General features: G+C 44.9%; 1 protein-coding gene and 1 long non-coding RNA gene across 3 annotated transcripts; both read right to left on the reverse strand.

Annotated features, from left to right (window-relative positions):
* Positions 1-591: 591 nt before the first annotated feature.
* On the reverse strand, positions 592-12,420 carry sap30bp (SAP30 binding protein). Of its 2 annotated transcripts, XM_040177574.2 has the most exons (11): positions 11,497-12,420; positions 10,883-10,992; positions 9,228-9,272; positions 7,517-7,556; positions 4,702-4,790; positions 3,387-3,478; positions 3,190-3,302; positions 3,052-3,110; positions 2,848-2,910; positions 2,294-2,384; positions 592-1,338 (listed from the first exon to the last, which is right to left on the reverse strand). In XM_040177574.2, exons 1-11 carry the CDS (start codon positions 11,588-11,590, stop codon positions 1,160-1,162), a joined length of 975 nt encoding a protein of 324 aa, XP_040033508.2. In that variant the 5' UTR covers positions 11,591-12,420; the 3' UTR covers positions 592-1,159. The 2 variants fall into 2 exon arrangements, with proteins under 2 accessions (XP_040033508.2, XP_040033509.2); XM_040177575.2 differs by lacking the exon at positions 2,848-2,910 and having other exon boundaries at positions 11,497-11,683.
* Positions 12,421-13,465: 1,045 nt separating this feature from the next.
* On the reverse strand, positions 13,466-16,884 carry LOC144407954 (uncharacterized). Its single transcript, XR_013467679.1, has 4 exons — positions 16,470-16,884; positions 14,394-14,585; positions 14,098-14,217; positions 13,466-13,949 (listed from the first exon to the last, which is right to left on the reverse strand). It is a non-coding gene; the product is annotated as an uncharacterized LOC144407954 (long non-coding RNA).

Consider the following 16,884-nt stretch of genomic DNA (forward strand, 5'->3'; position numbering starts at 1 on the left):
CTCACTAGAGAATATTTTTGTAACGTTCACCTTCAACGTTTTTTTTTTTTTTAACTTTGAGAAGAACACGCTTCATGGCAGCTGTTGTATATTTTTCTATGACATCAACATGAATACAGAAGGTTTTAAATACAAAACAATGTGAGCACAGGCAAATCATTTTTGCATACTTCTTTGTATCAAGTCAAAACACTGTGCACACATTCCCTATTTCAGTGTGAAAAGGTTGTGAATAAATATTTGTGGCTCGGAACAGTAAACAGAAAGGTCAAGATCGAAGAGGGTGGGGGAGGGTGGCCTTCTCACACTGTAGACTTTAACCCTAGTGGGACTTTAGAAGTACGCCAACCCCTTACTGCACCCCTCCTCCAGATAGAAGTCCCATGTGGAGACTGAGGGGAGGAAGAACAAAGCTCCCCCTGGCACACACACATGCATTCCCCGAGAGAAAAAGAGAAACTGTGTGTGTCTGTTTGAGAGCTGGAGAGATTCTCCGTTCTGCCTGCAAACAGTCCATTCGCTTCCCTTTCAGGTAAAGTGAGTTCAGTCTGCAAGTTGTAACGAGAGAAAAAGACACAACAAAAACAGTAATTCAATTAAAAAGACATGCGATTCATTTATTCAACTTATCACCAATACATATGTACAATCATAAAAAAAATGTTACCGTGTAGTCAATTTGACAATGATGGAACAAATGATGCACTTGTCGACCCTACAACACACAACTACTGCAAGGTGTGTGTAAATGCTACACCAAAACTATGGATGGAAAAATAGATCATTGCAACAGTGCTTTCTTCAAAAAACTGACAGCTGTTGGCAACATAAACATTTACAAAAAAAAGTAATGAATGTTTTATTAGCATGAGATCTGCACGCAACACACTGGCTTTCAGAGGATCTACGAGATTCTTCAGCCAAATGTTGATTTGCCTCCATCAGATCCCAGATAGATGGCAGTGAAGTCTCTAGATCAATCTAAGTGTAGCAGAGGGAATTTGTAAGTTGGTTTTAAGAGTCCACTCGTTTGTTCACGCTCTCTCTGCTTCCTTTCACACACACACATATATATATATATATATATATTTACACGCACGCAGGTCTTGCAGCTTCCCTGAAGGACGCTCACTCATACACACTGACAGATACGGATGCATCACTGCTTCGCCTTCTTTAGGATGGTGCCCACCGCCGAGATGACAGTGGTCTTGGTGCCGCTGGCGGTGGTCGTCACGGAGACGACGGCAGGCAGGGTGGAAGTGGTTGTGACGAGGGTGGGCTGCGCCAGGGTCACGGGGATGGCAGAGTCCCACTTGCTCTTCCTCTTCTGGGCCTCTGCAGATAACAAACACAGTGATTAAAGCTGTGAGAGCGCCACGATGGGGAAAGACCGGATGTCACTTTGGGAGAGTCTTGAATTGACAGTTGCCAAGTCCCGCCCCTTAAATGCAGATTGGTTAATTATCACATAGCTTAATCTGCCAGCTCAGGAGAGTAAGCCTGCACATGCATAATTAGCATTAGCACCTCTATGCTATGCCAGCTACTGAAAGTGTACTAAATTTGGACACATGCTGCTTTAGCGTTTTAATGACTGGAACAATGAATCAAGATTTAGTCTGCTTTACAGGAAAAGCGTCTCGATAGCGAGGCGATGCAGGGGTTCACCTTTCATTTTGCAGCTCAATGCATTTGACATCCTGGAAATGTCCTTTAAACGCATATTGTGGACTTTTCTGTCAGCTACTCTTTGCTTGAAATTGCTTACTTCTAACATTAAGATAATATTTCTGCAGGGAGTGCAGTTTGTGAGCTCTGCGGGATTGAAGGAGCAGAAGCGGGGCTTAGCATCGGGTCAATGGGGGGCGGGAAACAAAGCAACGCAAAAATCAAGGAAGCCTGGATAAGACCGCTAGCCAGCAAACATGCTTGTTATGGACAGAGTTACAATTATGAAGTGACATTTATATAAATAATGAAAAACAACAAAATCACGTTTTCCTGAAAAAGAAACTCAATGTTCACGAGACGCGCCTGCCCTGCGCCTGTATCTCCTCACTTTGCCGTGCCTCCGGGCGTCAAACCGTTATCAAAACCGGCGGCCAGGTGCCAGATCGGAAGCGCGTCACCAAGGGGACGCAGACGGAAATGGCACACAGAGCTCGCCCGGTCCTGAATAGTCGCGCTCGCCGGATTTGAAAAACCACTTGGTAGTGACACAGTTGCCAGGTCATTGGATGGAGCGCGGTGCATTTCTGGGGCGAGCAGAATCCGTGAGGCGGACGTGTACCTGAGGCCGTGGTGGTGGCGGCGCTGCTGGTGGTGGAGGCTGCTGAGCTGGAGGCCACGGTGCCCTTCTTGGTCCCTGTGACAAACTCAATCTGTGAAAACGCACAGGACGTTAGACGGCTGATTTCCTTTTCCTGGCTCTGCTGGATGTGAACCGGTTTCTAACCTACAACCACAACCTGTTGCTGTTGGTCAAAACAAAAGGAAGGAGGGGGGGGGATCAATCCCTCCGGGTCATTGTAACACCAACAATCTCCCTCCTTTGTAGCGCTGACACTTCACAGTAGAGAATACGGAAGCAGCCTCAGTAGACTGCGTGCTCATTGAGTTGAGTTTCTAAACTAAGGCGCAGCTGCTGGAATGATGCTGCTGATCGTAGCAGCGCGTTTCCCCTCAGAGGGATTATTCAGCGGTACAACCAACAGCAGAAATAGCTGGCAAAGAAAGACACACTCTTTCACACGCACTTGTGTGTGTGTGTGTTTTTGGAAAGTGCATCGCGTCAGAAAAACAGTGAAAAACAGGCATGGGCACGGCTCAGCTGTTAAGACGTACCGGGTTTGGGCCCGAGCTGCAGTGACGGGAGCTGAACTTGGCAATGCAGTTTTCTGCGTGCGTCTGATGGAGGACGTTAAGTAGAAATTAGGTGCAGCGGGTGGGGACTTGCCCTCCGACGCAACAGAAGAGATCCGACAGCTTTTTTTTTTTTTTTCTTTCTTCTTCTCTTTTGCGTTTCTTTGTTTTGATTTTCAGACTCACCTTGGTCCGCTCCTTCTTGGCTTTCTCCAGTTTGTCCATCTCCACTTTCTGGGCTTTGGCTGGAAGGACAACACACGCACGCTTGTTTGTCGAGTTCTCGGCACGCCGAGGTGTGAGGCAAAGCTAAAAGCAGCTTACCGAGAGCTTCATAGTAAGAGTCCTCTGACCAGCCGTGAGGATCAAACATGTCCTTCGGGTAGTTCGTCCCAAGTTCATCTATGCTGCAGAACTGAATGAGCTTCTCGTAAATGCTACAAGACACACAAAAAGACAAAGACCATGTTGACACAAGAAAGCGTTACTGGCAGTGTGTGTGTGTGTGTTTTGATGCATACCTTGGGTTTCTAAACTCTTTCTTTTTCTGGATGTGGTTGTTTGTGTCAAAATCTCCCTGCAGCTTCCTCTCGTACAGCTTGTGGATCTTGTCCTGTTGCAAAAATAACAAAACATCAACAAAAGACGGGCACAAGCAGCAGATGTCATCAACACAGCTTCCCCCGAACTCCCCCTGGCTCAGTGTCACCGAATAAACTAAACTACACAGGTGGAGCGACAGGCAGTGTGAATGGAGCCATTGTGTGGGAAGTTTCTGATCGCTTTGGGGAAATATTTGACGGCCAGGTTCAACTGAGCCACAAGGAGCTGGCCGGTGTAGCCAACACGGGACCAAATGGGAGGACGGGAAGGAGACGCTATCACTGCTCCGCAATCATCCGATCTGAAAACTGACGTCATAAAACAAAGTGATTTTGTTCATAATCTTTGTAATCTTCCACCACTGCGATTGTGATATGGAGTTTAAACACAAGCATCATTTTCCGGGCTTTGAACTTCAGTGAGAAATATTCTGCTTCTTGCTCTTCAATAAAGGAAGCAGCTCTCAATCAATGTCTAAATTCAAGATTCCTGGAGTTCTCGCTGGGAAGGGAACTGGCTTTGTCGACCCACCTCTCCCCCTGTACCGCCCCGCGCTGTTTGGCTGTCACGTCACGTCTACTTTTCAAGGTCGCGCAAAGCCTTTAGTAGCCTGCGCGCTGGTTTGCTCAAAAAAAGGTTTAATAAAACCCGCAGCACACACTGGAAGCACACGTGTGCGCCCGGGGCGGCATACCCAGCCCGGCTGAAGGCGAGTCATTAGGTGCTCATCACATGGGTGGGGGAGTGTTCTGCCTCGGCGGGGATTTAGTCAGCCGTGTGTCCCGACCTGCCTCCGCTCCTTGTGGAGGAACAGGAGCCTTTTCCGTGACCAATGACGCCGCGTGCTCCAGTTACTGGGGAGTGTTTTGGAATTCATGTTGCCACCAGAATGTATTTGTGGGGAAGTGAAGGTAAAACTTCAATTGCTGACTCGGCGTGGAGAACAGCTCATTTTGGGGGGCGTCGACACCGGGAAGGCTCAGGCGCTGTGAACTTAAAACTAAACTCTGGAAACCAACCAGGGACGTCCAGCCTCTGGGGCCATAAATTCACTACCTGGAAAGTCTTTCTCCAGCACAAATAAGCCTGCAGACACGTTAAAGAACGGCACTCGTCCAGCAAGCTCGCTCAAAATACCCACAAACCCCGGCCGGCCTTTGGTAGGCGACAGGCAGCGAGGGTGGTGTAGCACAGGAAAGAGGAGTGAAAGGGGCGACGTGGAGGCGCGGCTACCTGTAGCTGGCTGGAGCAGCGTCCGGGGGGCTCGGGGGGGATCCGGATCTTGTCGGGGGACATGTTCCTCACCTTCTCTGAGAAGAGAGCTGGCGAGAAGATACCAAGACAAAACATCAGTACGCAGTGTGGGGTTGTTGCACATGTGAAACCGTTTTTTGTGCGTTTGAGGGGAATAAATTGAAGTTAGAACAAACAAACAGGGGCTTCGCTGAGCATCCTTTCAACCCTGTGCATGTACCAGTGGTTTTATGTGTTGTGAGGAGTGCGCGTTCAGGGAGTGGCAGCTGTTCGGGCTTGTGAGGAGAAGGGAGGCTCCCCTCTCCTCCCTTTGTACCCGTGCCTTGTTTTGCTCCCTCTGCTCGACTTGCCTCGCTCTGCTTTCTCTGACTGCAGGCGATCGCATTCTTCAGTGTCACCGCACATCCCAATCAGACACATACAGTCGCTCAGAGGCCGTCAATCACGCTCCCAAAATGTGCGTGTGTGCCTGCTGATGTTCAGCTCAAGATCAACAGCGAGTTGAAACTTGACGGGGTACGAGATCATTTTTTTGTCTTTTAACTTGGCCATGTTAGACAATTTATCCCCCCCCCCCCCCCCCAACATTCCAGTCCAGGACTCTCACATTTAGAGTGTCAGGAATCTGTGGAATGGACGAGAGCCGTTTGACCAATACTTGATGACCGATACGGACCTTATGTAAAATAAAAAGTCCAATGTACCTTTCTGTAAGAACTAATTCAAAATCACCCCTATGCAGTGTAACAGCTCATACTGTAGCGAGTGAGTCGTACCCACAATGCCCCTTCGGTCTTGGGAGTGAATAAATAGGAGGGCTCTATTAAACTGCTCGCTCCGACATGCCCGAATCTCTAGAGCAATTAGTATGTGCGTTTACTTTGTTCCAGTTGAGGAATGTGGCTGATTTATAAAGTAACAAAAAGGATTTTAACAGAAAATTAAAAAGTGCATTTACACTTAGTTAGCTGACTGTTTCTCTCTCAGTTTTCAGTCCGACGCTTTCCCCGAGGACGGGTTCAGTGACTCTCCTGCACGCCGCCCACACCTTCCATTTGCTTCACGGCTGACACGGTCTACGCTTTGCGGGAAGCAGGGCGTTGCCTTTTTTTCAGCGAGACCCATTGAGCAGAAATGTTTCTTCGCAGGCAGGTTTTTCACTTTCTTTCTGACTGCAGAAGACAATGATCAGCTACACAGTTACATGGAGACGCACGGTGTTTAAGCAGTTTAAGCAACCTCTTTGAAAAAACTAATATTCTAAAGCCTTCAACGATGAAAGGTGTTAGCTTGGTATCCCATCAAACTCTCACAGACAATTGCACACTGTGGCTGCAACGAGTGGGGGCGGGGGGGTCTACAGTTGGGAGACTTAAGTCAAAAATTGAAGGCCCTCGTTGGACAAACTAATGCAAAACACCAAATAAACTCCACGTGAGCATAGGAATAGTGAATAAATCACAGTGTGTGCGCGCGTTTATAAATCAAAGCAGCTGAGAGCAGCGATGAGCAGACAGAAAAGATGATTACCATCTGTTCCAAAAAAAAAAAAAGACCGGAAAGTCACAGTCTGTGCCCCAGAGGGCGCTTTCGGACAGACGGACAATGTCTCCAGTGAGCGGACAAAGACGCATCTTCAGCCCCCCCCCCGGGCCGTGACATTTACTGACAGGCGACAGGGAGGAGCTGCAGCATGACGAGCTGAAAACAGCTAAAATATACTTTCAGAACATCCAAGCAGCCAATGGCGCAATAAAAAGCCACGAGGCATTTCCTCTCAGAATAAAACCCTTTCTTTACGAGGGTCATTAAGCACTCCTATAATGTGGATTGTTCTTATCAGCTCAGCCCCTGCATGGCTACACGTCTCCACAGGTGTAGTTTTAGGGTGTTATTTTGCAGCGTGAGCCGTTGGTGGCGTTTCTCAGTATGCGGAAAGCTGCTCCCTGCATCACTCATACCCGGTCCGGATCTGATGCCCACCTGCACCACCTGTACGGGTCAGCCGTTACTCACCGCTGCCAGCGCGCTGGGCCGTCACCCGCCTGTCAGCCAGCGGACAAAGAGGCTTTCAGGACTCGCCCTGTGAGTGATTCATGCGCTCAGCGCACCAACACCCACCGACACAGACGCTACTTTTGTTTTATAAGCCTGCATACTGATCCAAATGGTTGATTATTTATGGGTTGTTTTGTTGTCAATGACAAATCATACTAGCCAAAATAATATATGATCACATGGCCTACAGTTAATAAATCAGATAATTCTTAATCACATCATTGCTGACATGAAGGTGACTCCAGGACAAGCAGCAAGTCGTAGTAACAGTGTTTGAAAGAGGAACAGATTTCCAGATAAAAACAGCCTGTTGATGACTCATTTTGGTATTTGGTGTGTAAAACCTGCTGACAGTCCACAATCAGACAAAAGATTTCATGCCCCAGGGGCTGGACTCGCACGAATGCACTCCTCAACTACACTTGGCTGGTTGTAGTTGCTAAGCAACAGACCCGCGCAACCAGCCTCTGGGCCCTAAGTTTTCTGAGGTATTTTGGTACAAAAGACTGTTCAAGACCTGCCTCGTTTCATTTCAGTGAAGGGCCCCATGTGCCTGAGCAACAGTGGGGCCCATTGGTGTCGTTTTAATGGTGTTCAGCCTACAAGACCAACATGACCAATCAGGCTTTATCGAGACTCAAACTGTGTGTGTGTGTGTGTGTGTGTGTGTGTGTGTGTGTGTGTGTGTGTGTGTGTGTGTGTGTGTGTGTGTGTGTGTGTGTGTGTGAGAGCTCACCAACTAGCTCATTGGGGTCCTTTCTTTCTACTTCTGGGATCTGTTAAAGAAAAGACAGAGAGAAGGAAAAAGAGTGAGATAGACAGAGATAAGTGGAATATTAAAACAGAACGAATGGGATCAAATCAACAACACTAAAATGTATAATTAAACGTTCCCAGCATGGATTCTGTGGATTACATGTGGGCTGGTGAGAACTGGCCGTTTTTGTGAGACATTTGGAGACAAACGCTCATTCCAGAAGTACATGAAACCTACAAATCACAGATGCTGAATGCAACAGACTGCGCTGAATGGAAGCAGACATGAAGAATCGCTTCTACAGAAACCAGGAGAGTAAATCTAGACTGTTTCCAATGAATGCCTGAGCTGGCCAGGAGGAGGTGGAGGAGGAGGAACAGCCACTGAAATATGCCGCCTGTTGTGCCAGCTCTGTGAGCAAAACACAGGTTCAGCACAAGAACAGTGCAGGAATTCACGGGTATCTCATCGGCACTGGAAAGGGACACAGAATTGTCGTGAAATTGACCTGATCACAAGGAGGAGGAGGAAGAGGAGGACAGCAGACCCCATTAGCAGAAATCCAAACCAACCAAACTTTTTTTTAATAAATGGCACCTGCTGTTTGAGAACGAGCCAATAAGATATTCTGCGGTTCACTGATTGACATGTGAAGTTTTTTTCCAGTTTGCCGTCCTTCACAAGGTCAGGAGGTCACAGTCTGCTGTTGGACTGCAGCACTGCCTTAACCAACACAAACCCATGTCAGCGATAACTCGCTTCCCCTGTAAACTAAAGTTTCTCATCATAACATACGTGACAAAAATATTTCAGCCTAAAAATGACAAAACTGTAACTAAGTCTGATTCCTTAATTGGGACTTACAAAAGAAGCTTTTGGTCCCAATTTCACTGCAACAAAAAATGTGGTTCCACTGGAGTCGAGACAAACCGTAACAATAACTGACACTAATCACAGTAAGAATATATTCTACTGGAACCACTCTAAGCAAGTGCCTACGGAAAGGTACAACCGCCCTCCCATTGAGTGGGATTTGGAAGGAGAGGCTAATTTTAAACGATGCTGCCCAGCTGCTTCATGGGAAACGTGGGGTCTGACCAACAGCTCTTCCTTTAAACATGCATTTATTTCCTAATTATAAGCTGAACCTACAGCTTTGAGTTCAACGTCGACTAAGTTAACAGGCCCGCGATGACATCAAGTTTTAGCAGCTGAGCTTATCAGCAGCATTAAAGCGTAAACTCATTTACGGCATGATGGCGCCATGGATTCGAGAAAGCTTGGATTTCAGGAGCATATTTCTCAGCCCTCCTAGAGTCCTCTGGATTTTTCACTTTTACCCAAACAGGTCAGTGTGTCCCCTACCATTGAACAAGGGTTGCACGCCACCCCCACCCCCAAGAAAATCTGGAATAAAACAACAAGAGACACATTTAAGAGCCGACCACGCAGCAGACGTTGACTTGTATCGTTTCTGCTTGTTGGTTTTGTGACTCACCTCACTGACCAACACCAACCGTTGCAAGGAGGAAACACACACCCATCCCCATCCACACACACCGCGGCATTACCCACATCTGATATCAGTCCTGAGATACATAAACCCACAGCACCACCTGGTGAGCGTGCTGCTTAATAGCAACCTCCATTTTGATTGGTTACAGAACAAATTAGGTTCTTCCTCAAATACCTCAACGTCTTCTACGTCCCTCCCCTCGTCGGAGTCCTCCATCTCCTATAAAAAATAAAAGATGCAGAAGGTTAACACTGCACGGACATTTTTTCACCACAGCAGCATTTTTCTCAAACACGCAAGCAAAAACACACAGTAAAAAGACCAGGTGTATAGTACAGCACAGCTGGATGAGCCTGCTGTCCCTGCAGTAAGTGGTAGAGAGGGTGGTGCATGCTGCTAATACTAATTCTACAACCACAGACTTTGGTAAAGGAACATTACAAACATTTGGGTATTTGATGCCTTTCTGGCATTTCCCAAAAGGCAAAAATGTTCATTTGGATTGCTCAATAATAACAAAATGTGCCAATTACACTTGGTAGTGGTAGTGAAAAATAACAGTGATGACGTCAAGGCGGCCATCTTGGCTTTGACTTGAGACCTCGCATTTTAGGCAGCAGGTCTGCGTAACCAACTTGAAGAGGTTCGACTGTAGTGGGTAACTAGGAGTCCCTCCGATCCAACAACATAAGATGCTAGTGATGAGAAGTGTGAGGGAGCAGCCTGTGTTTTTGGAGCTTGACCCCATCATTGTGACCAAAGTTCAGGATATCTTGGTCTCTGCTGCTTTCAGGCATGCAGAGAAAGCACATGGTTCTTTGCGCATATCAACCATGTTATAATTAACCTACACGTATTGTACATGTACAGTACAAACACATATACAAGTAGCATATGAGTTACAATTTAAGTAAATCTAAAATTAAATATGGGTCCAATGTCCTTAAAGGAGTGTACGGATTTGTTGAGTGTGAAACCTTAAAACATACAAATTAAAATGATAAACACAGTAAAGCTTACATTTAAGAAGCTGTAACCAATGTAAACGAGGTATTTGAGCTACATTTACATTACTCGACTAGAAATAATTGCAGATTTAAAAAAAAGAATATATATCAATGGACTCTATAGGTATTTAAAGATGTTAGGTGACCTCTAGTTAGGTGACGATTTTGTTTGAATTTGGATTATTGATTAAATTTTAAGGCTGGCGCATGCTTCTGCGTCGTTGCGTCGACGCACTCGTTTCAATTCATGGTTCTAAAAGTCTTGCGTGTGTTGCAGAGAAATTCAGCACCAGAACAACAGGTGGAGTAACGTGTTTTTGTCGAAGACGACCTAGAGAGTTACGTCTTTGTGTGTGGAAGTCGTTGGTTTGTTTACTTATTTATCATAGACTTTATTGCCCCGTGCATCGCCACTGCTGCTTTTGGTTAGACCAAAACATTTAAAGAGAGTTTAATAAATTTATCAAAATCTCAATATTAAACAAAAAAATGTATTTGAATCACATGTATAGCCCTTGTTATTAAAGTAAAGACTACCATACAAAAAACGACTTATTTTAAGGTGTTTTGCAGTACTAGTACCAACTATATTTAAGGTAAAGGGGTGAGCTGACGTTATATATTATTATATTATATATTCTTTACTGAAACAAGTCTGATACTGAAAAGGACGTAGCACCAGAAGGAAACATACATGGTGCGATCCTCTGGGGTTTTTCATTTCTCTGTGTACAGTGAAGACTAAAGTTAACATGTGCTCTGCTCGTTTTCTAACTTCAAAATGTTCAACCAAAATTTCAGTGGAATCCAACAAGTACTGACCGAGTGGCTCTCTCTGCTTTCTTCATCTCCAGACACAATAATCTCCGCACCCTCGGTTCGGTTCAGGTCATCATCGCCGTAGCTGTACACCAGGCCAGAGACATGTCCCCCTGATGGACAGAGTCACAGAGGCAAAGGCTCATCACACACAATGCAGAGCGTCAGGGCTACGAGGAGACACAACCATGCCCAATTTCAAAATATATCTGATATTATAATAAATTAATCACAACATTACACCCTCTGTTAAACGTTGGGGCGGAGAAGTGAAACCAACGTTAGTAAGTTTAGAGAAAATCAAAATACTTCTATTGTTGCGAGCTTCACTTTTTTCAGTTATTTTTATATGATGGGTAACAGGTAACATTTGAAAACAACGAGAGCTTATGGAAATTACTTTGTATTATGCTAATGCTCGTTGTTGGTGTTTTTTTGGTTCACGAACACATCTTGAATATATTTGACACTTTTTAATGTAAACTCACTTACGGTAACTGTTAGCTAATTAGCTACAAGCTAACGTTAGCTTCCACATGGAATCCGGCGGAAGACTAGCACTGGCTAACATACACCGACATAAGCCCAACAAAACTAATACATTCATTATAGTATACCTGTTCCTTCGGATTCGGGGTCGGAGTCGGGCTCTGAATCGTCCCCATAGTCTGCCAAAGAGGAAAGCAGAGCGCTCTTTTTACCGCTCGCCATTGCCGTGTCGCCTTATGCGTCGCATAAACCCCTGGTCGCATAGTAAATACGTCAGTCACATTGCACCGCGTAGGAGACGTCGCGGCACTGGGAAATGTAGTCCTCGTGTTTGTGTTGCGACACAGAACACCAGTTTGTGACTTAAAATCAGGAATCAGGAAACATTTATTACCAAAATTATTATAACCAAAGTTATTTGAAAATACTTCAAATAAAAGTGAAATCACATGCATCTTTGTTTGGTTATTTTATTTTTTTTATTAAATTTCCATTGCTCCCTGCTGCCTCTGTTAAAAGTTGTTGCAAAACAATAATCATTTATTTTCTCAATATGTGTTGCCAGTAGCGACCGTGCTACCGCTAAGGATAAAACTCCTTTGTAATTTGAGGTGCAGTTTTGTTACATATTAAAAAACACCAACATGCATACATCCTGCTTCACTTTGGTCTTTCAGAATGTTTGAATGACTCCTGATATCTCGTCAAAAAACAATGCAGACACCGATTTGATGGTTGAGTGTGCTGTTTTACAACCTTTGTTGTTACAGCAGCATTTTGGTGAAGCAGGCGTTAACTATGGGAACATCGTGGACCTGACTGTGTAATCTGTGATTGTATGCATTTTCTAACGTTCCTGAAGGTTATTTTAAATTCTTAAAGTGTAAAGGCAAATACAAAACAAAGAAAAACAATCGCAGATTCTGAACAAGTGTTTGACTGAGAATGATTATGGGTAGATTCATATCAAGTGCTATAAGTCGAACAGTGAATTATATTAAAAAAGACATTTGATAAAAAAGTATTGTATTTTGTTAAATTGGGACCATTTTGATACATCGCCTGACACATCATTCAGTATTATGTAAAGACGGTCCAATTTCCTACACATCTCTAAAAAAGACAAATGTGGACAGCTACATTTGGGCAAATCCTCCATCACGTCATCGATCAGTAAAGTACCAATCAGGTCTCTTCACAACCATCTAGATCACCCCGTCCCTCGATGTCTTCTTCTTCTTGGGGTCCTCTTGCTGTGGGATGCAGCAGCATCCGTATAGCAGGGCGAAGGCAGCCAGACACAGAATTCCCAGCACAAACACTCCTATGACCACAACACCGCCCAGCGCCCACGGCTCCTGATGCAGCCGGTGGAGGAACCATTCTACCCAGTCGTCAGGGGAACCCGTGGGTTTCTGTTGCTCTGAAACACTGCACCAAAGCAAAACCAAAATAATAGCTCAGATGGGCTGTCCGGATCTTAGATTGATGAGATAAGTAAGCCATCAGTTTACACTAAAAAGGCTGTTACAGAACCCAGATTGTATGCTGTCGATAATATATCTAAGCTCTGAAGCCTTTTTAAAGCTGAGGTGATCTATGAGTCTGCGCCATAGAAGTCTTTAGAAGGTCGACACAAACACATTCCTGTTCAGGAACTCACCCCTCCGCGGCCATGTCCCGCTAAGTGATCCTCTCGCGGTATACTGTGTGTGACAAAACGTGTCTTCAGCTCCGCTTCTGAACCACTCGCCGCCCCAGAACTGTCCCAAACCTTACAGTTTACCACCAGTTTAAGCACTTTGGAGGCATTCTGTGAAACTCCAATGGATCCAACTCTGCTGACACCTTCAGTGCCTTTGTGTGGGAGGTACAAAGTAAAGGTAGCGGCTCCTGGTTAATGTTTACTCAAAATATTGACTGGTGATAAGGTATGCATACACTAGTGGAATGCTTCAGTTGTGGCTTTAAGAGCAACACTAATATGGTAGACAGAACAATTGGAATTATGTGCAATACTCAGAGAGGGGATCATGCTATTCTTCAGCAAATAGTTAAATTTTGACTTTCCATCGTGTAATAAGACACAACTCCGTATTATATATAAACATATATATTTATATTTATACATATCAAAACATTTTTAACAGTTCAGTTACATCCACAAATGCAGTATCGCAATGCCGCAGTAAAAAAAAGACAAAAAAGCCACAACTATGTTACATAACAGGAATACATCTGTAACAATTGTATGTGGAACTATGAACAGCTCATATTTTATATCGGCACGTTTAGCAACAGAAGAAAAGCTCTGGTCCTGGCCAGCAGAGGGCGCTTCGTCTTATTACACTGGCGAGTAGCTTTGTACACTAGTTGGAATATCTAAACATTTTTTATGCTTTCTTTCACAATCCCTGGAATATTAACAGGATAGCAAACAAGTGAATTTACATGGCATTAAGAGTCAGTCCGACAGCTCTCTCACTGTATCTTCTCAATCCACTGGTTGTTGGGAAAAGGCCATCACACAGTAGGTCATTGTCGTGGTCTGAGATGAATCTTCATGAGTCATGACCCTCTGCTGATTTACATGGGGAAACTATTCAAACATCTTGTTCCCATCCTTCTCCTCCAAGAAGTGCAACAACGGTAAAGGGCATTTTCCATTTTATAACTGTGTGCAGAATGGCTACAGAAAGAATGGGAAAAAGGACGTAGGTGGAATTTACTTGGGGGAGTCTGCTCTCTGCCTCATGCTCAGGCCGGCTGTACTCTGGACGTCTGGTGTTTCTGCTTCCCACAGCAGCAGCAGTGGATGCAGGTCAACACCATTAAGAACAGGATCATGGCTGAGAGGAGAGACAGAAGGGGGGTTGACTGAAAATGTTCAACGTAAAAGGGGATCCCCTTTAATGACAAACCCACAGAGACATATCAAACGTCCCCGCTGTCCCCCTCAGATCTTTTAGCGTCTTTGGTGAATGCATCTTGGTCTTGTACTTCAGCTAATTAGGCAAAAACTCACCAACAAACAAGATGATCACGCTGAAGCCCCCCAGCTCCAGACGACTGGCCTGTGGGAGCTCCTGCAGCCTGTTCCACACCTTCTGAACAATACGCAGCGCCTCCTCTTTAAACTCTGACATGCTGACTCCCAAATGCAGGTTCCCCGGGGCGATGCGACGAGTTGCCTTTTAAAGAACTTGCTCAGCCACACCTGAAAGACACAGCAGGCTCTCTTGCTTGAGAAAATATGCTTCGAATGTAGGAATAAAGAGGTTTATTTTCATCTTCAGCTCCACCCTTTGCTCCTGCAATTTTATCCTTCTACCCAGCAATTACCCCTCAGGCCTGGTAAGCATATATGTCCTTCATCCCACAGACTGTGTGTGCTTCTTTTGAGCACTCACTCATTATGTATCAGCACCCCTAATTAGCCTCCTGATGACTTTAGGTGGGACAGAGGTGCGTTTTGTGGATACACCAAGGGCCCTACGTGGTGTCTAATGCCCTGCTGCAGCCATCATCCTGCATATTAAATATAATTATAAACAAGGGAGGATATTTCAGGCCTGGCATTTCAAAGCTCGGGCCCCTCATCACCACTGGAGCAGCTGTGTGTGTGTGAGCCTGCGCAGGCGGATGCTATAGTCGAGGCTGTGCAATGGCAGAGGGACGGGACATTGAAGACATCCGGTCATCAGATGATCAACTCCGAATGGACAACACTAATTTGCTAAATAAGTCGAATGTTTACCTTTTTTCATATTCAACAAAAACGGACCAAAGATCAGTATCAGTCATACCAAAGTTATACAGTATATCTGGGTTATTATTAATCCACAGTTCATATGGATATCTGATTTATTAAGAGAATGTGCAGCTACTATTAATAGTACAAACTATGATCAAATATTTGTATACTTTCCATTCAATATGGGATTCAAAGGCATCGTAAAGTTGTGTGAAGTTTTAACCAACGTCATGTGGAGGAATAACAAACTGACTTACACTTGAGATGTGGGTCCGTCAACGTAGCGCATTGTGAATTACAAATGACGGCGTTGGGGAAATACGTGGTAGCGTTAAAGTAACGTGAAGTAACGTTAAAGCCCGAAGCAAAAATCCCACCGCACGTGTTTAATTGAATAACACAAAATATCCGCGGCTAATTTAATGGCGGTTTATTGATCGATCTAACGTTAGTCCCTGCGACGTTACCGGGGGGATTCATGCCGTCGCTAGGCAACCGTTCAAGTACTTTCACAATGCTCAGCTAGCTAGATTAGCATAGAATAATGTAGCCTGTTCTATACTACACAACATTATATAGGCTGCTACAATACCACTATCACTATGCGAGCAGCTGCTGTTATGTGTCAATGGACACATGGACATGGAGACAACTGAGTTAAACTAGTTAAATAGGCTGTCATTAAGCAAAAATACCGTATCTTAATTCAGTTATATAACGTTAAATGTTGACGTTATCAACTTGCTCAGGAAGCGGATTTGTGTGTTACAAGACACAAGACAGCTTCCTATTGATAGTCGTTTTTTGTGGTTTGTTGCTGAAAGAGTGCAGCTTGTGCAGGAGGAACCAAATTTCCTGACATACTATACAGAAGCAGTGTTCACTGCATTTGTTGTTTTCATTTTCAGAAAACACATTCCACTGTCTCTAAAATGTGCATTAAATATCTATATGTAAATGCACTTGTTCCAAAGTAAATTTGTGTTTGTGTTTCTGAAAATCTGAAACCCCGTTCAGAATAATCCTGAAAGAATGTCTGACTTATGCTGGTGACCCTCTCTGCTCTGCGTTCTCCTCTTTGTCCTTTTTTCTCCCACACAGACAGCAGAGAACGTAGAGACCAAAACGCGCTGCCCAAGTCTCACTGTAATGAAGAACACCACAACAATGTTGAAGGATGAACTTTAAGGTGGTGTAAATAAGCACCAAAGAAATTCTCTAGACTGGAAAACAATAGAATTTTTCACTTGCCGACAATCACAACTGCTTTTTTTTCCCCCACCCCAAAGAAAACAGAGAGACACTTGATTGACAGCCGACATGGAAGTTCAAAAACAATCCTCTTACCTCTGAGGTGAACAAGCTTCACTTTGATCACTGTTCCTTCATGTCAACTCTGGAGTACCCAGCTCAGTACACAGATCCGTTCTTCTTCTTCTTCTTCTCCCCCTCCCCCTCTTCTCACTCCTTGTTGTTACTTTCCCTGACAGTCTCAGCCTCCTCCTCATCTGATCAGCTCTGGTCCACCAGCACTCGGTGTTTGGAGGTAATTTGACTCTCTGAGCAGATGAGCAGCCGTCTGATTGCAACTGCTCCCCCTGCGCTGTGTGTTCACTTTCTTCCACTCACCAGCTCCTGTTCTCAGGGAGTTTGTGTACCTCCTCCCCCCCAGCCTCAACCCCAAACAACGTCCCGAACACACCCGTTCGCGGCTGCTTACGTTGCCCCCCCCCACGCCCCCCTTGCCCTCCGTCCAGTCTGT

The sequence above is a fragment of the Gasterosteus aculeatus genome, chromosome 5, assembly GCF_964276395.1.
Source record: "Gasterosteus aculeatus chromosome 5, fGasAcu3.hap1.1, whole genome shotgun sequence".
NCBI classification, from domain to species: Eukaryota; Metazoa; Chordata; class Actinopteri; order Perciformes; family Gasterosteidae; genus Gasterosteus; species Gasterosteus aculeatus.